Source organism: Orcinus orca, chromosome 12 (assembly GCF_937001465.1).
Source record: "Orcinus orca chromosome 12, mOrcOrc1.1, whole genome shotgun sequence".
In the NCBI taxonomy this organism is placed as follows: Eukaryota; Metazoa; Chordata; class Mammalia; order Artiodactyla; family Delphinidae; genus Orcinus; species Orcinus orca.
In genome coordinates, this window is record NC_064570.1 from 35,521,700 (window position 1) to 35,549,409 (window position 27,710).

Genomic DNA, 27,710 nt, shown 5'->3' on the forward strand with positions numbered 1-27,710 from the left:
TTCCAGACTTCAGGGGTTGATGGTGATTTGACAACAATGCTCTTGCTTCTGAGAAATGCAATGAAATACGCAGGGGTGATGGGGCATCATATCTGCAACTTCTCAAATAGTTCCAAAAATGATTAATGATAATGGGCGTGTGATTAATGTAATGGGTGAGGAAAGGGGGGTAGAGGAGGTGTATGTTAATAGTTGGAAAATTTGGATGGGGGAGAGATGGGAGTTTTTTGCATTTGAAACTTTTCTGTAAATTTGAAATTTATTTCAAATAATTTTTTTAAAATTCCAGCTCTGAAAACTTGAATTAAAACAAAAAGACAAGTTAGTTTGCTGCTGGAGTTCAGCTTGTCTAAGGCAGAAACCACTTTTGAATAAAAATAAACAAATATGCTCTTCTCTGAAAATATTTTTTTTCTCTGAAAATATTAATAAAACACCATCTATCACTCCACATACCAGACACCTGAGATCTTGGCAAGATCTTGAATTATGTGAACAGCACCAGGAATAATGAAAACAATAAACTAGCTAGCTTTTAACTTTAGACAAGTCATTTCACTCCTTGGAATTAATTTCTCTTATTTCCAAAATTAAGAAATAATTAATTTCTTAACAGAACATAAGCCCTGTGTTAAGGGGTATGGATATGAATGTGTACAGTCTTATTAGCTGATAAACAAGATGCAAAACTAAAGTTAGATCAGGGTTTCCCTGAGGGTGCAGTGGGTAAGAATCTGCCTGCCGATGCAGGGGACACAGGTTCAAGCCCCAGTCCAGGAAGATCCCACATGCCGTGGAGTAACTAAGCCCCTGGGCCACAACTACTGAGCCTGTGCTCTAGAGCCCGTGAGCCCCAACTACTGAAGCCTGTGTGTCTAGAGCCCACGCACTGCAATGAAGAGAGTAGCCCCCGCTCGCCTCAACTAGAGGACGCCCGTGCACAGCAACGAAGACCCAATGCAGCCAATAAATAAATAAATTTATTTTAAAATAATAATAATAAAAAAATAAAGTTAGGTCCTGGTAGCTCCCAATGAAACATTTATAAAAGAAACAACAAAAAAGCATAGCTTCCAACTGCTGAGGGACCATCAACCATTATGGAAAGACAAACAAGAAAACACTGGTCTAAAATGCTTTTTGTACAATTATGTATAGTAAATATAGAAATTAAAATAATTTCTAAAAAAGATGTCTATAGCATATTGAACAAATAGCCAAATTTTCAGCTTGACACTGCCTTTCAAATCTAAAGATCCTGTTTTGTCAACACATCTTGTCTTTCATTGTTGGTGTACACAGCTCTGTTTATAATTAATAACTACTGAATAATAAAACCCAAACCAATAATGTTGAACATAATCAGGGCTTTAAATATATGCATAGCTCTTAGTTTGTTTGGTCTTAGCTTTTAAAAAAGATTTTACTGCATTTACGGTGATCATAAGAGCCAATATATATTCAAGCTAACTAGCAGTAGATAGATGAATCACTCAGCTAAGTTGTTAAAATTTATCTAAGTTTATGGCCTGGCCAAAGAGCTATTGAACACACAGGCCCCGAGCTAAGTATGATATACAACAGGGGCAAACTTTTGCTCTTACAGGCCAGATAGTAAATATTTTAGGCTTTGTGGACCACATGTGTTTCCGACACATATTCTTCTTTGTTGTTTTTTTCTTTTCTAATAATCCTTTAAATAGGTAAAAACCAGTCTTAGCTCAAGTGCCTTACAAAAACAGGCTGAAAACCATATCAGGCTCACAGGCTGTAGTTTGCCAACCCCTGATGTAAAATAAAAAGTTCAAAGCAATTCAATCAATAAGAAGAAGGGGCCTGTTTTATGCAGCGTGTTGGTAAATGAAGGCCATCATACACATTAAACACAAAGATATTTACCCTGAATATGATTAGAGACAGGGAAAAAAAGTATGCTAGATATACAAATACCATAAGAAAAAGTAAAATTATTTAATATCTTAAATAATTAAAAGTAAAATTATTTAATATTACATACTCTGGTGTGTACACTGGTAACCAATAGACTAGTCTTCCACCTAATACGAGGGTCTCAGCTGCAAAGTTTAACAGGTCAAAAAACATATCACTCAGATGATAACTCAAGGAAACAGGAACGTGGCTTTCTGGACTAGACAAAGAAAACAAAATTTCAAAATCAGTGAAAAACTTTAAGACTATTAAACTAAGTTAATTAAAAAAAAGCAATATGCTTCTTCCCAAAGTAGTAACATACCATATTTAACTTTTACTTACCATTTTTCTATCCCCTTTGGTATATCCTTTTGTGAACCTGTTCTTCTTGTAGACTCTCTAATACCATATGGAGCTAGACAGAAAACAGGTAACACGGATAGTCAAAAGTCACCTAATCACCACTGCAAAGCAGATGGACATCATGTGCCTCCAGATATGACACCCTGAGAAGGACACATCACCTATGCAATATTCCAGCTGAGAATGCATAACAAGAGGGACATTCTATTTAAAACACTGGGAGGGCAGGCAAGCAGGTGACTGTATTCTTCAAAATGTCAATGTCATAAAAGACAGAGAAAGGTTGTGAAAATGTTACAAACTAAAGGAGGGTTAAAAGATATGACTACTAAAGGCAATACCTGACACTAGGCTGGATACTGCACTTCAGGGAAAAACATGCTATAAAGGATGTTACTGGGTCAATTGACAAAACTGGATGAGAAACTACAGATTAAAGAATTAGCGATTCACTGAAATTGGTAACTGTACTTTGGCTATCTAAGAGACTATCCCTATTCTTAGGAAATATACACTGGAGTATGGGGGGGCGGTGAAGGGCCATGATGTATACAACTTACTCTCAATTGATCAGGAAAAAAATTACGTATTTTTATACATACACATAGAGAGTGAGAGCAAATAATAAAGTAGATTATTAATAAAAAGTCACTCAATTTTCAAAAGTATATTCATACTTGCTAATTTTTCTTTTGTTAGATTTGAAAATATCTAAGTTACCAAAGAACTGAAAAGGTCTGAGATGGAAGGGTTGAGATACTATATGCCACTATATACAGATTTACTGCCAAATACTATAGAAAAGGTAGATTTATTCTTAGATAGGATGCCTGAAAAGCCCAAGAACTCACATGGCATGAGAAAACAAGTTCTCATGCACATTCTTGAAGCTCAGTGGGTTCACAAGCACAGTGGGTCACACCCAAATTTCTTTTAACTCTATAAAGGAGATGCCAGTTACAACGGGCACAACAACAACAACAAAATATAAAAGCTTACACATAGAGAAATGGGAGATATCTGAAACTTTCTTCTTCAAATGTGATACCATAATTGCAAATGACATTTTGGCTCCAGTTGCTACACTAATAACCAATTACGGTCAAATATAAAACAAATATAAAAACAAATTTATGTCTTAAAAAATAAGCCGAAGAGAAAAAGGGATGACAAGTTAATACATATAGTTTAAAAAATCAAAACCACTTACTTAAATTGGTGTCCTGCCCTACATTCATAATTTTTTCCTTCTCACTATGTGAAGAAGTCAGGGGTGAGGGGAATACTAATACAAGTTGGCTTTCTTTGTTGTACTGATAAATTTTGTAATTTAAATGTAAATGACTTTAGGAACCTAATCCTACTCCTACTTTTGTATAAAAATAAACTTACGATCAGTGATGATTGCATCAAAGTATGTGCCCTTCCTCCAAGAAGGTTTAGATGCATCTGAAACCAGGACATCAAGGTAATACTTCTCTAAACCATATTGACGAAGATTTGCCCTAATGTTTTCATCTGGTCCTCTCCATTTCTGGTTTTTCCTACTAGCCTTTCCTGAAGGGAAAGAAAAAGGAAGACAGAACTAACAAACAACATTCTTACCTCGTCATTTGGCTAAAAGTAACGTTTAACTTATCTAAACCTATATTTAATCAAATAAAACTTGCTTTCATTTCAAATCTTAATTTTATTTATACAAGGAACAATTATTTTTATTTTAACTTATTGTAAAAAATGTTTCAAAAAGTAAACTGTACTGATGTCTAACTATCCTTTCACATAAAACTGCCTTAAAACACTCATTCAATAATTAATGCATTCAAAGCGTACTAATAAAGACACAGAGTTAAACAGAACATGGTCCCTTTCCTCTAGCAGTGTAGAAACACTGACGAATTAGATAAATGGAACAGAAATGAAGAGAGCTAACTTGGGAAATGCAGGAGCTGTGACCATGGACAGAGGAGGTAAAACGAGAACACAAGAGATGAAGTGTTAAAGTGGGGGACTCAAGGAAGAAGTTCAAAAGTTTTAGTTTAGGAGACATGAGTGGATGATGATACCATCAATTAAGATCTGAGAAACCAAGAGGAAAAGAAAATCTAGGAAAGAAGATGAGATTCATTTGAGATACATCAATCTTGATATACCTTGAGGTACCTACAGAAGCTTCAGAAAGAGATATTCAGCAGGTAGGTAGGGGCCAGAATACATATACCTGAGAGATGTCAGTATATAAACTTAAGTTAAATCTGTAAGAATGAATGATATTTCTGATTAACCTAGGTGGCAATTACATAAATGTTCGATAATTACTCTTGTTATTTTAATAAACTCTTCTGTATTATGATCTACTTCACAATAAAAACAAAACTTAAAAAGCAAAAGAAGAATGACATGACTCTGCACAATATGTAGTGTGATAAAAGGGGTCAACAAGAGATGCCTGGAGAAAAGCAACATATAAACAGACATTGAAGAAAACTGCAGGGCCTTCAGGAGACTGAGATCAAAACAAAGAAATCAGAGTACCACCCAATGAAGCCACTGTCTAGGAAACCAAGGGCTGCTTTATGAAGGTCAACACTGCCAAATACTGTAGATCTGTGGCCTTAGTAAGATTTTTCAGTAGGCATGCAAGCTGAAAAATAACAGGCAGAAGGCAGTTAGAGATGAAGAAGAGGAATAGCAAATAAACTAGTCTTTTTAAGAAGCACTTTGGGGGACTTCCCTGGTGGCACAGTGGTTAAGAATCCGCCTGCCAATGCAAGGGACACGGTTTGAGCCCTGGTCCAGGAAGATCCCACATGCTGTGGAGAAACTAAGCCCATGTGCCACAACTACTGAGCCTGCGCTCTAGATCCCATGAGCCACAACTACTGAAGCCCTCACGCCTAGAGCCCGTGCTCCGCAACAAGAGAAGCCACTGCAGTGAGAAGCCCATGCACCGCAACAGGGAGGAGCCCCCTCTCGTCACAGCTAGAGAGAAAGCCCACATGCAGGAACGAAGACCCAACACCGCTAAAAATAAATAAATTTATTTTAAAAAAATGAAAGAAGCACTTTGGGGACTTCCCTGGTGGTGCAGTGATTAAGAATCCGTCTGCCAATGCAGGGTACATGGGTTTGAGCCCTGGTCTTGGAAGATCCCACATGCCGGGGAGCAACTAAGCCCATGCACCACAACTACTGAGCCTGCGTTTTAGAGCCTGCGAGCCACAACTACGGAGACCACGCGCCACAACTAGTGAAGCCCACGTGCCTAGAGCCCATGCTCCGCCACAGAGAAGCCACTGCAATGAGAAGCCCGCGCACCACAACGAAGAGTAGCCCCCGCTCGCCACATCTAGAGAAAGCCTGAGCGCAGCAACGAAGACCCAACACAGCCATAAATAAATAAATAAATAAATTAATTAATTTTAAAAACTCAATCTCTTAAAAAAAGAAAAAGAAACACTTTGGTAAAAGGAAGAGGAAAACAAAGTAGTAGCTAGGAGGGTCCCTATAGAATTGATAGAAAAAGTTCTGTATTTTTAAAATAGAAGAAACTTGGAAGTATTTGAGAGTATAGTAAGAGATTAGAAGCATAGGAAGCAGAGGGCATATCTAACAGCATCTTGGATAAGCTCTGAGGAAACTCTACCTCAGTCAGAATTCTACCCAAGTAGACTGAAAGGTTATCACATAACTTTTAAACATAACTCTAATAAATAAAAATTCAAATGAATTATATAGGACAATATCCTTAAAGCAAACATACTGCTTCTACTAAAAGCAAACAGGAATAATTCTTCTTAGCACTTTGTCTACTCTAACATACTGCAGACAAAGACTATCTTTTTCTGGTTAGCCCATTTAGGTGAACTTTATAAAATGTTACTCATTCTCCTTATAGTACTAAATTCTTTATAGCAAGGTAGGAAAAAAGACAGTTCATCAAATACAATATATCAAATTACTTAAGCAAAAGAAAATAAAGTCTAATAAATTCTCACCTATATAATAATTTACACTGGGTGAGTAAGAGGAAAAGCATGTTTTATAGGCTGATTCTAGTTACAACAATGAAATACCAGCATAACTACAATTTCAAAGAAACTTTACATTTTTAATACTATTCAGCTATGAAGAAATATTTTCAGTTTGATTCAATTTCATCCAATCACACTTCATTAGCAAAGCTTCTAGATTTTAAAGTATTTTCCAAAATTGCCTCAAAAGCAAGCAGATGCTTATCTCAAATTACCCTCAGTCTAATGCAGAATCTTTACTATTACTATCACCTTAACTGTCTCAAAGATGTTTCGGTCAGTTATGAAATTAAAAACATGTATGGTACTCAAGGACTAGAAATTAGAGTATACACATATGACTGCTGAATAAAAGAACGGTGATAATTGTTAAGTAGAAACTCTGTTTCACTAACATGAATATGCTAATTAAAAATGACTAGTCCCTCTCCCACTTCCTTCCCAACCCAAAAGTTTTACAACCTTATTGATTGCCTACTTTTTAAAAATCTAAGACCAAAAATAGCTCTGAGAGGAGGGATTTTTCCTACTCATCTTTGTGTTTCCCCGGGGGTCATTTTGCTCACACTGGATCACTTCATAAAAAGCAGATACCCAATGAAGTCTTATTGTTGTAAGAATAACTAAAACTATATCACAACACTTTAACATTAAAAATAGATGTATAATGCCATATATAACTATTTAAGTATCTTAAAGGCACATTTGGTACAAGAGCAAAGACTGTAACACTGTCTAGAACCACTACTCACCCAAGCCATGAACGGTGTTGTAGTCTATGTCTGTCCCATATACATATGCACCAAAATGAGCAGATGCTATCAGAAGGCCACCTGAAAAAAATCACACAATTGTGATCTGTTAACCAGAAAGTCCCAGACTCTTATTTCTTCCCCTATTTAATCTGATCCAAATTCTTACAAACCAGCTGTAGGCAGAGTACCCTAGAATGACATTGGTTCCGGCCATATTTAGTAGGCTTCAGAACTGAAAAAACAACCCCCTAAGCTGTGCTCATCACACTGGTCACAAAGCAGGGAATTAATATATGCCCTGGCATTATTACTTTAAACAGCACTACTCTGGGAAAATTATCCTTTTCTTGGTCAAAATAATGTGTATTTAAACATTTTCATCTTATTTTGAGAAGTCTATACAAAAGCATCTTGCTCCTTTCTTACAATGAACATACAAGGCTGCTACACAAAGAGCTGCCAATAAATAAGTCTGACAATTGGGCTTAATTCTCACTCAAGTCAGAGTTTCAAATAACTTAAAGAGGGCATAATTAATATATAAGAGATTAATTCTTACAAAACTTAAAATATGAGGACAACAAACAGTTACTCCTATTGTCAGTGAGGTAATTATCTGATTTTAAACTGTAGATACAAATTTCTGAATAACTGTTATCAGACATACACAAAAATAGTTAATACAATGAATTTTCTGTTTACTTAGTGCTGTGAACAAAGAAAGAACAGATGTCCTAACACGATTTGACTAGACTAAGTAATTTGGTAGGTGTGACCAGTTCACATATGAAGGAACATCCTTATAAAGATTAAAAATTAATGAAATCCTTTAAACTAAAAGGTATAATATTTTTAAATTGTTTAAGAATAAAAATTCACAAAGTTAAATATCTTAATAATTGTTCTTTTCAATGAACTTCACTTTTTTAATTATCCAAATTAAAAATGTTCTTAGTACTTGGGTAAGTCCTAATAGTTATACTGCAGAACTATCTGTCAGCCAAACTGAAATCAGAAATATACAGAAAAATATTCTTAGCCTATGCACAAACTTGGATATGGGGAAATAACTAGGGCTCTTTCCATTATATCCTTTTGAAATGTAATCTCTAAAATTAAGATGGGTAGTGCCTCCAGAGGGTCAAGGTCTATAAATGAATGTGTTCCTTCCATAGCCATTTAAAACATAGTTTGGTAACATGTACTTAAAAATACTTTGCTCAATGAAAAATATTATAACTACTACCTAATGGAGCCATGAATAAGAGAAATGGAAGACTAAAAGTACAGCAGAAACCAAAACCTAGGTTCCCTCATACTAACTACAAAAAGCATTTGTTTGAGGAGGTAAGGTTAAGTAAGCCCTCATAATTCTTAGCCTATAAATGGAACAGTCCATATTTAGGAAAGGTACTATATTTAGTAATGACTTGAAATACAAAAATCACTTCACCCATATTAGAGGAATTACTACAATTCTGCCAATTAAGGCAGATACTCACCTAGAAGAACTAGTTGTCAAGGGGAACAGAAAAGCTTTCCTGTGTTCCTTAAACAGAACCTTATCCATTTGGTTAGAGTGAGTTTTGAGAAGACCCAATTTAGAGTACACTGCTGAAAGGAGATGAATAATCTGTTAGACTACATCTGTTAGTTAACTTTGTGCCCTTTAAAAGCTTTTCAAGTTTCAAATAAAATCAATATAAATTAGCTTCTCTGAACTGGTCACTGGGTAATCACTGTTAATCATCTAGTTATTTTTTTAATTAAATTGAAGCATTTTCACGTTTAGTTATACCTCAGTTGGAGTTTCCCTGGAAGCTTTTTGGTGGAAGAAGGGGTGATAAAAAAGGAGGGGGTGAAGTGTTGAGGGGGCAGATAACATGACTCACCCGATTTCTTATTAGCTATCAAGTGTAAAAATACCACATATGTGATCTAGACTAGCAAATCAGTATTTTAATGTCTTATTACCTAAATAGTAACCAGTTTAAGGTTAGGGTAATATCTTACAGGTAAAAGGACACAATAACTGAATTATGATATAGAAACAAATTTATGAGTTTCATCTGTAGAGATTTAAGTGGAAAGCCTTATAAAAAGGTGAAAATGAGAACTGGGCTTTGGTTTTGCCAAAAGAAAAGGAAGAAAAATTGTAATACTATGTCCCCTATGTAATCCTTAATAAAAACAAACAAACAAAAACAACTCATAAATTAAACTAGCAGCTTAGGCAAAAGGATATTGCCAGAAAACAGAGATTATACCAAACTATGAGACTCAGGAAAAGGGGTCTACAAAGAGTTGTGGATAAAATGGGAAGCAGAGATTCTCACAAAGACCTACAGAGATCCATTATCTGTCTGCTAACTTTCTCTTTTCCTCCTCATAGTCTCCTCTCAGAGGTAGACAGTGGGCTTCTCAACACCTTGCTCCCATGTCTATCGTCTGCAATGACAAAATTTCAAAGTTTTACTCCTTTCCTTAAACCTATGAGCCACTTGAAGGTAGAACAGGCAAGGAGTACACAGTAGTCTCCTGGGTATATTCTCAACTACTAAAGGAGTAGACTCATTTGAGAGAGGGGAAAGGGAAAAGCAATCAGAGCTGGGGCTGCAGAGCTACATCACTGCACCTACAGACATCAGCACACACTTGTGCCAATTATTTTCATTATGAACAAAGAATTAGAAGTTTACAATTTTAACCCTCAATTACCTTGCCTGCTGCCATAATTTGCCAATAGTTGCAAATTATGAATATCTTGGAAATCAGCCAAAGAAGGAACTAGAAAATGAATTCATGGCCAAATTGTTCATCATCACCATTCAATATTAGCTATATCTAACATCTTTCACCAAAAAGGTATCTAAGTGCTTAACAAAATAATTTAAAAATGATCAACAGTATGGTTAATTGACTGTCTTCCATCCATCATACAATTTCCTAAGAATTTCATATACATATATTACCTCATTTAACCTCACAATATATTACTTATTACCATTTCACAAATGATGGAATTGAGGCCCAGACAAGTAAAGCATCTTGCTCAAAGTCATATAGTAACTGACAGAGTAAGGATTTAAAACTCACTCTCTTTGCTCTTATGGTACGCTATACTATATAACTTCCTTTAGGGTCAGCAGCAATTGAAGTAAATATTCATTAGCCTACTAATTAGATACACAAAAGTAAAATTTGTTATTAAACAAATTAAATTAAGTAAGGCTGCACACTCAGTTAATAAGAGTTGTATACAATTCACGAGTCTTGTATCACATCACAGGCAGGCCTGTGCCATTATAGGTATTCAACTTATGCATGCTGACCATTCCTTTAGCAATGTTCATATTAGAACAGCAGTACTTCCTAATTACTGACAGCTTACCCACGATATACATCTTCCCCCTTGAGAAAATGGAGATGTACAACTTAAAATAAATCTTACTATAATGAGAATCAATGTATTTGCTAAAATGGAAATGAAAGTGTGTTTCTGTAGCTCATAATGTCATTCTAGACAAGAGAACAGACTGTCTAAAAGGAAAAGGAAAGGTATTTAGGGAGGAAAAGATTATATCTCTCCTTTCAACTTCCCAGAAGCTTTCTAACCTACTCTATAACCTTGAGAACATCACAAGCCATAAGTAGTCTGTGGGTAAAGCCTTCAGGAAACTAATAAACATCTATTTTGTACCTTTAGAATGGAAAAGGGATATCATACATTTGAATTAAAACAAAAATACTAAAAAAGGAAAAGAATATCATCCAATACTTATGAAAAACTACGACCATGGAGGAGGGCACAAGGCTACTTATTTCTCCAATCCTTCAGAAGGTACTACCCATCGAAGAGACAAAAGGTCCAGTAAAGAGGACAAACTGCTTAAGAACTGTGCCTATTCTCAATTATTAGCCATTACCAGTTATAAAACAAAAGCACCAAAAACTAGCTAAAGTCTTAAAGCTATGCTTAAACAACAAACACAAATTATGAAATGTATTTTAGCAGCATCTTTGCAAAGATCTCCCTTTTGCAATTTTCCATTAACTGTCCTACATATTGCAATTAATTTTCCATTAATTGTCCTATACAGTATAAACAGTCAAATGACCAAGATATGCTACCCACCCTAAGGAGCAGCCTTAAAGCAAATTAGGGGCAGGTCTGCTCACCCCTTACCACACTAAAAATAGTCAACACCTTGACTGCTATGGAAGTTAGCATTTCATAATATGCCCAGCCTCGTCTACATCAAAGGAAGGAAATTTTACCCATACCGGTAACTATTTTTAAACTTTATGGTCTGGTCTATGTGTATGTGTGCATACTAAACACGTACATGTAGGTATCTCAAAGAATCACTTCACAGGAAAAGGTTTTAGAAGTCCAAGAACAAGATTAAGAATTAATAGAGGGTTACCATTTGGAAAAAGATAAATTAAATCAATTCCTCACGGCATACAAGAAAATAAACTCCAAATGCATTCGAGATCTAAAAGGAAAAAAATCAAAACTACTAAAGTACCAGAAAACAGAGCTGAATTCCTCTACAAATTGGATGTAGCGGGAAAGTTTTTGCCTGGCAAAAAAACAATTACATGCAAAGTCAAAACATAAAGGGCAAACTGGGAGAAAATATTTTACATATTTATATACATAAAACAGGAAAAAAGGGGGAGAGTGACTAAAATATAAAGTATTTTTTAAAATAAGGGGGGGGAATCAAAAAGTCTACAGAAAAATAGGCAAAAGATTTGGAGATAATTCCAAAAACGTTATAAAACTGGACCTTAAAATAGAAAAAGTGATTAGATTTCACTCGTAAGAGAAATACAAATGAACACTTCACTGAGATAATATTTTCACCCAACAAACTGGCAAATTTCAAAAGCCTGACAATATACTCCGCTGGTGAGGCTGTGAGGGAACAGGGGCTTATATATTGCTGGCGAGAAGGCAAGATGGTATAATGGAGAGTAATTTGGCCACATTTAACAAAACTACATACGCTTACATTCTTCAACCCAGCAATCCTAATTCTAGGAATTTACCCTGGAGCTATACTTCCAACACTGTGAAAGTATATATGTACAGATTATTCATTGCAAGCATTATTTGTAACTGTGAAATATGGGAAACTACCTATATCCAAGTTTAGGTGATGGTTTGACTAAATTACAGTACATAAACCCATGGAGTACAACTATAAAAAAGAACGAAGATAATCTCTATGAACTAAAGGAAGTGATTTCTAAGAAATACTAAGTGAAGTTAAGTGGAAAAAAAAAAAAGAAATCTGTACGGTTAGACCAGAATTTGTAGTATATGTGAAAACTCACAATTTCTAAAATATGTATATGGTTGGTTGACTCAAAATAAGGAACATTCTGGATAAAAAATAAAGAGAGGAGGGATAGTATTCTTCAAAATTGTAAGTTTTATAAAAGAAAAAGTAAGATTCTGGATATACTCCGCATCAAGGGATCAAAGAAATGTTAACAACAAAATACAATACCTGGAAAGGAAAACAGATGGTATAAAGGGACATCAGTGGGTCAATTACCAAAAATGGAATACAAACACTAAACTACTGTATTAATAGTACATTTACTAACACTGAAAACTATACTGTGGTTATGTAAGAGAATATCCTTATTCTTTTTTTTTTTTTGCGGTCCGCGGGCCTCTCACTGTTGTGGCCTCTCCCGCTGTGGAGCACAGGCTCCGAACGCGCAGGCTCAGCGGCCACGGCTCACGGGCCCAGCCGCTCCGCGGCATGTGGGATCTTCCCGGACCGGGGCACGAACCCGCGTCCCCTGCATCGGCAGGTGGACTCTCAACCACTGTGCCACCAGGGAAGCCCGAGAATATCCTTATTCTTAAGAAACATATTCCAAGTCTTTGAGAGGTAAAGGGATGTAATGGATGCAACTTACTTGTATATAAACATAATGAGAAAATAAATGATAAAGCAAATGATGCCAAATTTTAACAACAGTCTACTCTGGGTCAAGGATATGTATGTGTTCTTTCTTCTATTTTTAATCTTGTAACTTTTCTATCAGTTTGGCATTATTTCCTGTAAAGTTGAAAAAGTTGGGGAGGCACTCAGGATAATGAGGATAGGAAAGAAAGGAATAGGTATAGTAGTATGTTGGGGGTGGGATATATGAAGACAATGGTGGAATAGCAGAAGAGAGACTCACTAAGATTAATTCAACAACACAGGAAATAATTCCACCAGTTAGAATCTCTTGACCTTGATTCTATTTGCTCCTAATGACATGGGATTGTATTCCTCAAGTTAGTTTATGGTACAATAGCTGGCTGGCAGATCCTAAGGCTGAGAGAGGCAGCATTATGATAGTAAAGAGCACGAGCTCTGGAGTTAGACTGCTTGAGTTTGAATCTCACGAGATTTCTACACTGTATAACCTTGACCAAGTCACTTAACCTCTGTCTGTGCCATAATCTCAGGAAGATTTTTTTAAGTATCTCAATTTCAGTAGTTGTAAGAATTAAATTAGATAGTAACATTAGAGTGCATAGCTAGTACCTGACATGTTTACTATTCAACAAATAGTAGCTACTGCATCACCACTGCTTACAAAGTTTCTGATGAGTTTCTAATGAGTTTCTGATGGGGAAAGACCACTACAGGGAGAAACTCCAACCACGCATAATTTGTTCCTAAACGATCTGAATCATAATGAATTTAGCCAGATGAACCTAAATGTGAGTACTCCCTAAGTATAGGCAAGATTAAAAAAAATGGGTTGAAGCAGGAAAATGTCTTCAGAGTCAGATGAAATAAACTTGGACTTTTAGGACTTCCACACAAAGTTAATTATGAGGACATCCAATCAAGTGCATACAGAACCCAGGTCATAGCCTCAGCAGCCAAGCTCTAGTCCATTGATACTTAGTCACTTTTCTTATTTTCAAACTTCACATATGAACCTCCACAAACCAAAGGCACATTTTTTTTCCATGTAAGTATATAATTATCAATTTTAAAAGATGAATACTTTTTAAAATTCTGTCACTCAAGTCTTTCTTCCCCCCAAGAGTTTTCCTTTTTTTTTTTTTTAACTGAAGTATAGTAAGAGTTTTCCTATTTAAATAAACTATATAGCTTTACAACATTTCTACAATGTATGGTATACTCCCCTTAGTGGTTTACTTGGGGAAATAAACCCCACAAAATTCTTTCAGCATCCTCTTTGGAAGTGGCAAAAGTGTTAAATATTGGCTACTATACAAATACGTGGTTGTCTCTTATCTAATGATAAATAAAGGATTATTTTATCTTTTAGCAAAACTATTACTAAGACCTTGACTAATATAAACAAGCAACATCTCTACACTAGTTTAACAATTAAATTAAAATACCTGTTCCAACAAATGGATCAAATACAATATCATTTTCTTTCACTTTTCCATGGTTGGCCATGATGAATGATAAACCAGCATCCATGCTTGTATTTCCAATAAAGTGTCTCTTTTTGACACTGTATGACTCAATAAGCTCTCTCTGCCCATCTGCAATCTAGATTAGAGATAATTTTCAATTTGTGTAAATGTACAGAACAGATTTAAGATAATTATTCACAATAAACCCATAGTATCTTGATAATGAGAACTTCTTTCCATTTACCACCGCTTCACATAAATATGTGATTAAGGCAGTTATGGACAAATACCTTTATTTCTTAGTGTGTTCCCATTTACTTTTGCTTTTCAAAGCAAATTTGAATTGAATTTGAATGCAATTATTCCAGGGCTTGGTGGTGAGCTCTAGCCACCTCTTTTTTTCTCCTAAATAACAATATTCTGTAACATAAGCCACAGCTTCCTGCCTCAGGGAAGTGGGCAGAACTGCTCTGCAGTAATTTCATTTCTCTTCAGAATGGAAACCTAGATCAGAGAGCTCCACAAATGAGAATCCTGCTATCACAGCACTCTGCCTTTTCTCTGCTTTATTAAAAAAGCAGTTCACACTTTCCGATGGGTCTTAAGACTTCCAGGTACATGACCTCCTACCTGGGCCCCATATCTAACAATCCTCTTGCATTTCATCAGAATCTCTGGAAAAACAAAACACACAACCACATATTTTCCACTGATTTTAATTCATACAGTAGTTCTGACTCTTCAGCTCCTTTAAAGTTTTACATATAGAGTCAAATACAAAGGCCTACCACTTAGAATTTTTTCTTTTTTTTCAATTTTTTATTGAAGTATAGTTGAATTACAATGTTAATTACCGCTGTACAGCAAAGTGACTCAGTTATACATATATATACATTCTTTTTCATATTCTTTTCCATTATAGTTTATCACAGGATATTGAATATAGTTCCCTGTGCCATACAGTAGGACCTTGTTGTTTATCCATTCTATATATACCAGTTTGTATCTGCTAATCCCAAACTCCCACTCCTACCCTCTCCCTCCCCTCTCCCCCTTGGCAACCACCAGTCTATTCTCTATGTCCCTGATTCTGTTTCTGTTTCATAGAATAGGTAAAAAGAACACTTGCTTACCCATCTACCAAAATAGATATTATGTGGATTCTCAGGGATGCAGTTTGGGTCCAAACCATAATCCTCCAAAATAGAGAATATATGTTGTGGCTTCTTTAAATTCACTTTTCCTTCAAATGGCAGAAATTCAAGGGCCTAAAAAATAAAAGTAATTCCAATGTCCTATAAAAATTTAAAAGAAAACATAGTGCTTATATAATAATACCAATCTTGTAAGTCTGGTATCAGCACTAAATAAGACAAAACATGAAAAGTACTTAGCACATAATGTGGTACAAAAGAAGCACTTAGCATTGCGGATATTATATATCAACAGTGGCTATATTACATTAATCTCATAGGTTTTTGGTTTTTGCTAAATTCACTTACATCTATCCGTTTGATTTTTTCTTCTTGTGTCAACGTTTTATTAAATGTGTGAATCTTTATTTTATATGTAGAATCTGAATGCAGAAATGGAACCTAAAATAAGAGCAGATAAATTCTTTAAGCTTAGTAATCTACAGTATCTACAGATATGCTTACAGAAAACCACATTTCACTACGCACCATCTTCTCCACAGGGTAGTTTCTCAAAGAACTATATAGCTCCTCTGGAGACTTTCCATGACCCCACAGTTCAAATATAGACCTAGGAAATAAATGATTGACATTAACCTCAGTAAAAAAAAAAAAAAAAAAAAGAGTTCATACAGTAATATGTAACAATTATTTCACTGGTTCTTTATGCTTGCTCCACTAAAACAATTATTGCCTATGTTTTCTAAGCTATAAATGAGAAATACACATCCTGGGAACAAATATAGCTTAAGTCTAAATTAACACAGAAGTTGAACTTTACACAAATAAGGAGGATTTATAAGTCAAGATTTTTTGAAGTTTTCATCATAATCATTTCATCATTTTTAAAAAATTTTTATTGGAGTATAGTTGATTTACAATGTTGTGTTATCACTTCATCATTTTTTAACTAGAACACAAATGATTCCATAAAATGACTTGCGATTTTAGTGAAACAGTAATAAAGGTGCAGGAAATTCAATCATTCCCACTGTCTTCTGAATAAAACAAAAGGAAAAATGACCAGATAAAAATGTTACCATTAATATTTAGCCATTATTTAATAACATTTAGTAATAATTACTTTTATGACTATTACAAAAACAAAATTCTTACTACAAAAAATTCTCAAGCGTCTATCAAGGAACATAAAAAATTAAGCAAAATTTCATTGTAATCAATGAAACAATTCTTAGAATTAGTTGTAATGAAACTTGATCTATATATTAGTACAATTTTGTGCATCTGAATTCAACTACTTTATGATTGTAAGTAATGCTGCCGTTAGGACTGAGTATACTATCTTCTGAAAATGAATTCCTCCTTTCCCTTGTAATGAATTATAGAAAGAGGGCCTCTACAGTAATACTACCCTTACTTAGCTAACTAAGAGCTAACAATATAACTCAAAGTACCAGGGACTGTTCTAAAGCCACTTAATATTAATTCACATATTCCTCACAGGAATCCTATTAGGTAGCTGCCAGTATCATCATCCATTTAACCAATGAGGAAACTGAGGCACAGAAAGATTAAATAACTCTCTCAGGTCATATAGCAATTGGTGAAGCTAAGATTCAAACCCAATCCATCTGACTCCAGAATCTATACACTGCTTCTCAGATATAAATATGCAAAAAGACAGGAACTCCAGGCCATTCAGGAAAGGCACAGACAATTCCATAAATCATAATTATCCCTAATGAACCATTATACAGTAATTTATAGGAACTAATGCTTGTAGTGATAACCTAGAATCAGTAAAAATGAAATAATACTCCCTATCCTCTCTTTCAGAAAGAATTTATATAACATTAATAAATTTATATTTAAATGGCAAAATAAAAATATTAGATATATAACATCATAAGCTTCAGTTATAATTGGAACACTGGAGTAACACCCTTTGTGATTTAGATTTCGGAGTAAACGGTTTTCATATATATGACTGCACTATTATGATCCCTATTTCAGAGATTATAAAACTTATATGAATTGCCACATCTCATGGGTGCTATATAAATAAGCATGGATGTCAACTTACTAATATAATATCAATATGACCTAAAATATTTCACTGATTATAGCAGTAATAATGAAACCTTTCTGACAAATAAAAATGCTTTAAGAAACTATGCTTTGAGGGAAGAAGGGTAATAGAATGGGGAAAGATACACAAGGAGCACCAATGGTTCCTGTCATGGTTTATTTCTTTAAAAAAAAAAAAAGCTGTGGCAAATATCTCAAAATGTTGAGATCTAACAAGGTAGGTACCTCGGTGTTTGTTATATATCACTGCTTGTGATATGTTCAAAATAGTCCATGTTAAAAATAAGTCAAATAAAATGAACTTTCAATCCCTATTGTACCACAAAAAAATCTGAAGTTAGCTTTGAATGCACTGTTCTAAAAGTCTATTAGCTCCAGAACAATTAATGCTACAATTAGAACTGTAAATTTTATCCTCTGAAAATGAATTCCCCCATTTCTATTAAATTTATCGAGATAAGGCCTCTGCAGTAATACTGTTCTTACTTAGTTATCACTTAAGGTATAACCTCAGCTATGTAAAATATACAGACACTAAAAAGCAGCTAGGGACATTATTTCATAATGTTATACAACTATTACACAACTATTTATTGTACCATTACTCAAATATATTCATCAGAAGATATGAGCTTTGAAGGAAGTATACAAGTTCTGGTTCTCAAGTAGCTATTTTAAACCTATAAGCTTTATCTTTGGAATTCAAACACCTCTTAGAGCCATAAATTTTAATACGCTAATGTAGAGTAATAATTATTCAACGGATGTGTTTCTTAGTTCTGTTTCTGCTTTCTAGTCATTTTTATTGACTAAGACCCATCAACAAGCCTCAATTTATGAGATTAGATTTAGTACTGCAGCTAGTTTTCAATAGGATAAATCTAATATGGGGGTTGTAGTCTATTCAATAATATAGCAATGACATACTATGCTATAAAGTATTGCTAACCATGCTAACAAAACTAGATATATGTAAATTCTTATTTGCACTGCATTATTAAATATTATAATTTCTAAGCAAAAAGAAGTTTTCAGAAATGTTTGGGGATGGGGGAGCATGTAAAAAAAAAAGCAATTCAAGGATAAGTTGTTCAGTTCTTAAAATGGTAGCTAAAAATGCAGTTTAATTTTCAAACCCAAAGATAGAATTTTCCAACAATAAAAAAAATGAAAGAAAGAAAAGAAATGAAAAAAGAACAGATACTAATGATAAAAGCTAGAAAACACTCAGGCAGGATAAATAAGGAAGACATCATTATATTAATCCATATCAAGATATGATAATCAGAGTTCCTCTAACAAATAAAACAGAAAACATACTTTATGGTAGTCCTCATTTTTTGTCATCTTACACTTCACCAATCTGTTCATCTAACTAAAAACCATCTATAAGAAAAACATTTTTAGGTTTTCAATACTTTGGTTATAATTAAATGTGGCATTTATCCTATGTAATAACATAGCATTTACATCTTATACCATATGCTTGCTTAATGTAGAAGTTTAAAAAAATTATTCTAAAGCAAGCGTTTCTGCATTTCACCACTGAAATTCTCTCAACCTCAGTTTCAGCAGATAACTCTCCTCTGTTCTCCTACCACCATCCAGTGGCAAATACATGTAACTACAAGCTAAGCTGAGCTCCCCAAACAATCAACCCCCTTCTACCTTCTGCCAACATAAGCAAAAAGTAGGACAGAGTAGTTATGAGAAGTCTGGTTTACACTCATGCAGGAGGACACTATAAGTTTTTCTTACTTGGCACACACTGTCCGTTTCATTAAGTTTCTGGCAATATCTTCAGAGGGAATGCTAAGAATCCAAAAAGGAGACTGAAAGAAACAACAATATATGGTTTTATGGCCTCATATGCTTTCGTTTAAGAAGTCAATAAGGAGAGATTCCTATCTGCTACTTTTATGTAAGAATATCTGATTTGACACTAACCAAAATAAAAATTGCTCCAATAGATAAAAAATAAATAAATGAATTATTTTAATAGGTAACCTGTTAAGATAATACAGTACAGTATCAGAACACTTTTATAAATGACTGTATAAATGAAAACATCAGCAAATTTAAGGATATTTAAACTTCAGGTTAATTTTGTATTTGCTCTTATATAGTTTGATCAAGAATTAATGAGTATTTTACCCCAAAATATAATTTCAGAATTTTTTATTGTTGCTAATTATTTCTTATAACGCAGCTATTTTATTTTTAACTACTAAGTAATGTATTTCTTTGAATGATCCCTTTTTTTCTAGGTAGTTGTGGCCACCCGAGGGGGTGGGAAACATAGTTATTGTCTCTGCAATAACTATGATGGAAAACTATACAGTATATTATTAAATTATCATTTATTTTTATTATTTTATCTAAGGAAAAAACTTCCAAGTGCATCAGTGGGTTTTAATACCCAAGATTATAGGCACTTCTGTGCTCCACCCAGATAGCCACTTGCCAGAATGCAGCAAAATGTAGCAGGATCCTAACCTCAGTTTAACACCCTCACCCAATTATATCCACACTCTCCCTCTTTCCCTCCTCCCTCAATAAGTGAAATTCATTCAGGAGTACAAGTCCAACACCAGGGGACTTTCAAATTAAGTTCTCTCATCTTTTGTGAAAAGTCCTCCCTGCCACACCCAGCCTTTATTCCAATATTCACACTACCCTACAGAAAAATTCAAAATAATCCAAACAGGAAAAAAGATGGTCATCTCAGTATTATTTTTATTAGGAAAAATTTAAAAGCAACCTGAATGAAATGAAATCATTAGATAAATTATGGTAGAGCTAATCGATGGAAAATATTACACATCCCTGTTAGTAATGAAAGCTATGCAGAAATATGTGCCTACATTAATGCTATCAAATGAAAAAGAAATGCAGAAGTTCACTGGTAGCATTACCACTGAGCGGAAAAAATGTATATGAAAAAAGACTAGAAGGCAGTATCCCCAAATTATAAGTCACGTCAAGGAAGAAGAACTGTGAATGATTTTTTCTTTTTCTATTTTCCAAACTCCTCTAATACACTGATAAACCATCAAATACAAAATATATAAATAAACTCACAATTTCACACATGCACAATTACAAATTTTAAAATGAGTACCAATATAAGCCTGAAATTCAGCTAAATTCTAAACTCTAATTATACCTCATCAATAGAAGACAGCCCTTTTTCCAATGAAGCAACAGATATAAATTATGGTATAACTGTTGAACTACAATTTAAAAACTAATAAAATAAGTGAATACTGGAAATAAATCTAACTTTCCAAAACCAAAATTTCTCCCAAATATCCTTTTTATTCAATTGCCCCTAAAAACAGACACAGGTAACCAAAAAAATATAAATTTAAGATTTTGAGCTCTTCTCTTTAAATTCAAGGTTCTATTTATAAGGATACTACATATGGTCTAATGAAAAATACAAATTCAACTTACCTTTCCATAAGTTTCCTGACTATTGGTGAACTGACCTCCAAAAAGTGAAAGCAGAGACTTTATTTCCTATATTGAAAATATCAGAGAGAGAATACATTTTAACACAGGGAACTTAAAGTCTATTAAGATGCAGTTATAACACACACACAAAGACACACACACACACACACACACACACACACACACACACACAAAGAGCAGATTATCTACTTAAGGTGTTTAAATGTCAATACCAGACAAATTACAACTCTGGGTTCTAAAAAAATTTTACAGTCACAATCATGGTAAGTAATTTCGGAGAAATTTTAGAAAAAAACAAAAAAGCGTTGTCAAAAAACTTTGAGAAAATGCACTGAGTTTTAAAAGGAAAAAGCAGATTACAAAAACAATAGATTAGTAAATCTGACAATGGATCAATACAAATAAATTAGATAATTTGAGGATGTTCAGAAAAGAAATAACATGTTTGTAATGATGTTTAGGATCCCTGTGTTTTCCCTTTGAATATTAATATCATAAACATTTTCTTCCTTGGCATCAGGACTGCAAATTTTTCAGTAGGAAACAATACACTTTATGTTGGACATTTAGGTGTTTTCAACTTTATCAGTTTAAAACAAAGCTAAATACTTATTTTCACAAATATATGGATTTTTCCATTTGAGATTGCTTCTTTAAAGTAGCATTACTATACTCAGAGACGTGAAAAATTTTATGGCTTCTTAGAGTATATGTGGCCAAAATACTTTTTTTTTTAACATCTTTATTGGAGTGTAATTGCTTTAAAATGGTGTGTTAGTTTCTGCTGTATAACAAAGTGAATCAGCTATACATATACATATATCCCCATATCCCCTCTTTCTTGCATCTCCCTCCCACCCTCCCTATCCCACCATTCTAGGTGGACACAAAGCACAGAGCTGATCTCCCTGTGCTATGCAGCTGCTTCCCACTAGCTATCTATTTTACATTTGGTAGTCTATATATGTCCATGCCACTCTATCACTTGGTCCCAGCATAGCCCTCCCCCTCCCCGTGTCCTCACTTCCATTCTCTACGTCTGCGTCTTTATTCCTGTCCTGCCCCTAGGTTCTTCAGAACTTTTTTTTTTTTAGATTCCATATATATGTGTTAGCATACGGTATTTTTCCCTTTCTGACTTACTTAACTCTCTATGAGACTCTAGGTCCATCCATGTCACAACAAGTAACTCAATTTTCTTTCTTTTTATGGGTGAGTAATATTCCATTGTATATATGTGCCACATCTTCTTTATCCATTCATCTGTTGATGGACACTTAGGTTTTTTCCATTTCCTGGCTATTGTAAATAGAGCTGCAATGAACATTGTGGTACATGATTCGTTTTGAATTATGGTTTTCTCAGGGTATATGCCCAGTAGTGGGATTGCTGGGTTGTATGGTAGTTCTATTTTTAGTTTTCTAAGGAACCTCCATACTGTTCTCCATAGTGGCTGAATCAATTTACATTCCCACCAACAGTGCAAGAGGGTTCCCTTTTCTCCACACCCTCTCCAGCATTTACTGTTTGTAGATTTTTTGATGATGGCCATTCTGACCGGTGTTGAGTGATACCTCATTGTAGTTTTGACTTGCATTTCGCTAATGATTAGTGATGTTGAGCATCCTTTCATGTGTTTGTTGGCAGTCTGTATATCTTCTTTGGAGAAATGTCTATTTAGGTCTTCTGCCCATTTTTGGATTGGGTTGTTTGTTTTTCTGATATTGAGCTGCATGAGCTGCTGGTATATTTTGGAGATTAATCCTTTGTCAGTTGCTTCGTTTGTAAATATTTTCTCCCATTCTGAGGGTTGTCTTCTTGTCTTGTTTATGGTTTCCTTTGCTGTGCAAAAGCTTTTAAGTTTCATTAGGTCCCATTTGTTTATGTTTGTTTTTATTTCCATTTCTCTAGGAGGTGCGTCAAAAAGGATCTTCCCGTGATCTATGTCATGAAGTTCTGCCTATGTTATCCTCTAAGAGTTTTATACTGTCTGGACTTACATTTAGGTCTTTAATCCATTTTGAGTTTATTTTTGTGTATGCTGTCAGGTGGCATTCTAATTTCATTCTTTTACATGTAGCTCTCCAGTTTTCCCAGCACCACTTATTGAAGAGGCTGTCTTTTCTCCATTGTATATTCTTGCCTCCTTTATCAAAGATAAGATGACCATATGTGTGTGGGTTTATCGCTGGGCTTTCTATCCTGTTCCATTGATCTATATTTCTGTTTCTGTACCAGTACCATACTGTCTGGATTACTGTAGCTTTGCAGTATAGTCTGAAGTCAGGGAGCCTGATTCCTCCAGCTCCATTTTTCTTTCTCAAGATTGCCTTGGCTATTCGGGGTCTTTTGTGTTTCCATACAAGTTGTGAAATTTTTTGTTCTAGTTCTGTGAAAAATGCCTTTGGTAGTTTGATAGGGATTGCATTGAATCTGTAGATTGCTGTGGGTAGTAGAGTCATTTTCACAATACTGATTCTTCCAATCCAAAAACATGGTATATCTCTCCATCTGTTTGTATCATCTTTAATTTCTTTCATCAGTGTCTTATAGTTTTCTGCATACAGGTCTTTTGCCTCCTTAGGTAGGTTTATTCCTAGGTATTTTATTCTTTTTGTTGCAATGGTAAATGGGAATGTTTCCTTAATTTCTCTTTCAGATTTTTCACCATTAGTGTATAGGAATGCAAGAGATTTCTGTGCATTAATTTTGTATCCTACTACTTTACCAAATTCATTGATTAGCTCTAGTAGTTTTCTGGTAGCATCTTTAGGATTCTCTATGTATAGTATCATGTCATCTGCAAACAGTGACAGGTTTACTTCTTCTTTTCCGAATTGGATTCCTTTTATTTTTTTCTTCTCTGACTGCTGTGGCTAAAACTTCCAAAACTATGCATAATAATAGTGGTGAGAGTGGGCAACCTTGCCTTGTTCCTGATCTTAGTGGAAATAATTTCAGTTTTTCACCATTGAGAACGATGTTGGCTGTGGGTTTGTCATATATGGCCTTTATTATGTTGAGATAAGTTCCCTCTATGCCTACTTTCTGGAGGGTTTTTATCATAAATGGGTGTTGAATTTTCTCGAAAGCTTTTTCTACATCTATTGAGATGATTATATGGTTTTTATTCTTCAATTTGCTAATATGGTGTATCACATTGATTGATTTGCATATATTGAAGAATCTTTGCATTCCTGGGATAAACCCCATTTGATCATGGTGTATGACCCTTTTAATGTGCTGTTGGATTCTGTTTGCTAGTATTTTTGTTGAGGATTTTTGCATCTATGTTCATCAGTGATATTGGCCAGTAGTTTTCTTTTTTTGTGGCATCTCTGTCTGGTTTTGGTATCAGGTTGACGGTGGCCTCGTAGAATGAGTTTGGGAGTGTTCCTCCCTCTGCTATATTTTGGAAGAGTTTGAGAAGGATAGGTGTTAGCTCTTCTCTAAATGTTTGATAGAATATTCTGGTGAATCCATCTGGTCCTGGGCTTCTGTTTGTTGGAAGATTTTTAATCACAGTTTCAATTTCAGTGCTTGGGATCGGTCTGTTTATATTTTCTATTTCTTCCTGGTTCAATTTCAGAAGGTTGTGTTTTTCTAATAATTTGTCCATTTCTTCCAGGTTGTCCATTTTATTGGCATATAGTTGCCTGTAGTAATCTCTCATGCTCCTTTGAATTTCTGCAGTGTCAGTTGTTACTTCTCCTTTTTCATTTCTAATTCTGTTGAGTCTTCTCCCTTTTTTTCTAGATGAGTCTGGCTAATGGTTTATCAATTTTGTTTATCTTCTCAAAGAACAAGCTTTTAGGATCAATTATCTTTGCTATTGTTTCCTTCATTTCTTTTTCATTTATTTCTGGTCTGATATTTATGATTTCGTTCCTTCTGCTAACACTGGGGTTTTCTTGTTCTTCTTTCTCTAATTGCTTTAGGTGTAAGGTTAGGTTGTTTATTTGAGATGTTTCTTGTTACTTGAGGTAGGACTGTATTGCTGTAAACTTCCCTCTTAGAACTGCTTTTGCTGCTTCCCATAGGTTTTGGGTCATCGTGTTCTCATTGTCATTTGTTTCTAGGTATTTTTTTATTTCCTCTTTGATTTCTTCAGTAATCTCTTGGTTATACAGTAGTGTATTGTTTAGCCTCCACGTGTTAGTATTTTTTACAGATTTTTTCCTGTAATTGATACCTAGTCTCATAGCACTGTGGCCCGAAAAGATACTTGATATGATTTCAATTTTCTTAAATTTACCAAGGCTTGATTTGTGACCCAAGATATGATCTATCCTGGAGAATGTTCCATGAGCACTTGAGAAGAAAGTGTTATCTGCTGTTTTTTAGATGGAATGTCCTATAAGTATCAATTAAGTCCATCTTGTTTAATGTATCATTTAAAGCTTGTGTCTCCTTATTTATTTTCATTTTGGGTGATCTGTCCATTGGTGAAAGTGGGGTGTTAAAGTCCCCTACTATTATTGTGTTACTGTCGATTTCCCCTTTTATGGCTGTTAGCATTTGCCTTATCTATTGAGGTGCCCCTATGTTGAGTGCATAAATATTTACAATTGCTATATCTTCTTCTTGGACTGATCCCTTGATCATTATGTAATGTCCTTGTCTCTTGTAACCTTCTTTACTTTAAAGTCTATTTTGTCTGATATGAGAATTGCTACTCCAGCTTTCTCTTGATTTCCATTCCCATGGAATATCTTTTTCCATGCCCTCACGTTCAGTCTGTATGTGTCCCTAGGTCTGAATTGGGTCTCTTGTAGACAGCATATGTACAGGTCTTGTTTTTGTAACCATTCAGCCAGTCTATGTCTTTTGGTTGGAGCATCTAATCCATTTACACTTACGGTAGTTATCGATATTTATGTTTCTATTACCATTTTCTTAATTGTTTTGGGTTTGTTATTGTAAGTCTTTTCCTTCTGTTGTGTTTCTGGCCTAGAGAAGTTCCTTTAGCATTTGTCGTAAAGCTGGTTTGGTGGTGCTGAATTTTCTTAGCTTTTGCTTGTCTGTAAAGGTTTTAATTTCTACCTTGAATCTGAATGAGATCCTTGCTGGGTAGAGTAATCTTGGTTGTAGGTTTTTCCCTTTTATCACTTTAAATATGTCCTGCAACTCCCTTCCGGCTTGCAGAGTTTCTGCTGAGAGATTAGCTGTTAACCTTATGGGGATTCCCTTGTATGTGTATTGTTGCTTTTCCCTTGCTGCTTTTAATATTTTTTCTTTGTACTTAATTTTTGATAGTTTGATTAATATGTGTCTTGGCGTGTTTCTCCTTGGGTTTATCCTGTATGGGACTCTCTGCGCTTCCTGGACTTGACTATTTCCTTACCCATATTAGGGAAGTTTTCAAGTATAATCTCTTCAAATACTTTCACAGTCCCTTTTTTTTTTTTGTGGTACGCAGGCCTCTCACTGTTGTGGCCTCACCCGTTGCGGAGCACAGGCTCCGGACGCGCAGGCCCAGCAGCCATGACTCACAGGCCCAGCTGCTCCACGGCACGTGGGATCTTCCCAGACCAGGGCACGAACCTGTGTCCCCTGCTTCGGCAGGCAGACTCTCAACCACTGCGCCATCAGGGAAGCCCCTCAGTCCCTTTTTTTTTTCTCTTCTTCTTCTGGAACCCCTATAATTTGAATGTTGGTGCGTTTAATGTTGTCTCAGAGGTCTCTGAGACTGTCCTCAATTCTTTTTTCTTTTTTCTTTATTCTGCTCTGTGGTAGTTATTTCCACTATTTTATATTCCAGGTCACTTACCCATTCTTCTGCCTCAGTTATTCTACTGTTCACTCCTTCTAGAGAATTTTTAATTTTATTTATTGTGTTGTTCATGACTGTTTGTTTGCTCTTTAGTTCTCTAGGTCCTTGTTAAACGTTTCTTGTATTTTCTCCATTCTACTTCCAAGATTTTGGATCATCTTTACTATTATTACTCTGAATTCTTTTTCAGGTAGACTGCCTATTTCCTCTTCATTTGTTTGGTCTGATGGGTTTTTACCTTGCTCCTTCATCTGCTGTGTATTTCTGTGTCTTCTCATTTTGCTTAACTTACTGTGTTTGGGGTCTCCTTTTCGCAATCTGCAGGTTCGTAGTTCCCGTTGTTTTTAATGTCTGCTCCCAGTGGGTAAGGTTGGTTCAGAGGGTTGTGTAAGCTTCCTGGTTATGCAGGTTGGTTCAGAGGGTTGTGTAGAACTGGTGCCTGTGTTCTGGTGGATGAGGCCGGATCTTGGCTTTCTCGTGGGCAGGACCACATCCGGTGGTGTGTTTTGGAGTGTCTGTGAACTTATAACGATTTTAGGCAGCCTCTCTGCTAAAGGTGGGTTTGTGTTCCTGTCTTGCTAGTTGTTTGGCATAGGGTGTCCAGCACTGTAGCTTGCTGGTCGTTGAGTGGAGCTGGGTCTTAGCGTTGAGATGGTGATCTCTGGGAGAGCTTCTGCTGTTTGATATTACGTGGGGCCAGGACGTCTCTGGTGG

The 27,710-nt window shown here is 35.1% G+C and overlaps 1 protein-coding gene across 6 annotated transcripts in view; it reads right to left on the reverse strand.

Annotated features, from left to right (window-relative positions):
• Positions 1 to 27,710, reverse strand: part of TRMT11 (tRNA methyltransferase 11 homolog) — a 60,850-nt gene that overhangs the window by 25,010 nt on the left and 8,130 nt on the right. For 3 of the 6 annotated variants that reach the window (XR_004477467.2, XR_004477466.2, XM_004263851.3), the window contains exons 2-11: positions 21,203 to 21,268; positions 19,505 to 19,578; positions 16,187 to 16,268; positions 16,007 to 16,099; positions 15,638 to 15,772; positions 14,484 to 14,640; positions 7,082 to 7,162; positions 3,688 to 3,852; positions 2,275 to 2,347; positions 2,018 to 2,149 (exon numbers count right to left, since the gene is read on the reverse strand). Coding sequence is in view for 4 of the 6 variants with exons in the window: in XM_004263851.3 (XP_004263899.1) it covers positions 2,018 to 2,149; positions 2,275 to 2,347; positions 3,688 to 3,852; positions 7,082 to 7,162; positions 14,484 to 14,640; positions 15,638 to 15,772; positions 16,007 to 16,099; positions 16,187 to 16,268; positions 19,505 to 19,578; positions 21,203 to 21,268 (1,058 nt within the window). In the remaining 2 variants the exon portion in view is untranslated. Of the gene's footprint in view, positions 1 to 2,017; positions 2,150 to 2,274; positions 2,348 to 3,687; positions 3,853 to 7,081; positions 7,163 to 14,483; positions 14,641 to 15,637; positions 15,773 to 16,006; positions 16,100 to 16,186; positions 16,269 to 19,066; positions 19,133 to 19,504; positions 19,579 to 21,202; positions 21,269 to 27,710 lie in introns of those variants that run through there. The other 3 variants (XM_033407771.2, XM_033407776.2, XM_033407743.2) reach the window with 3 other exon arrangements.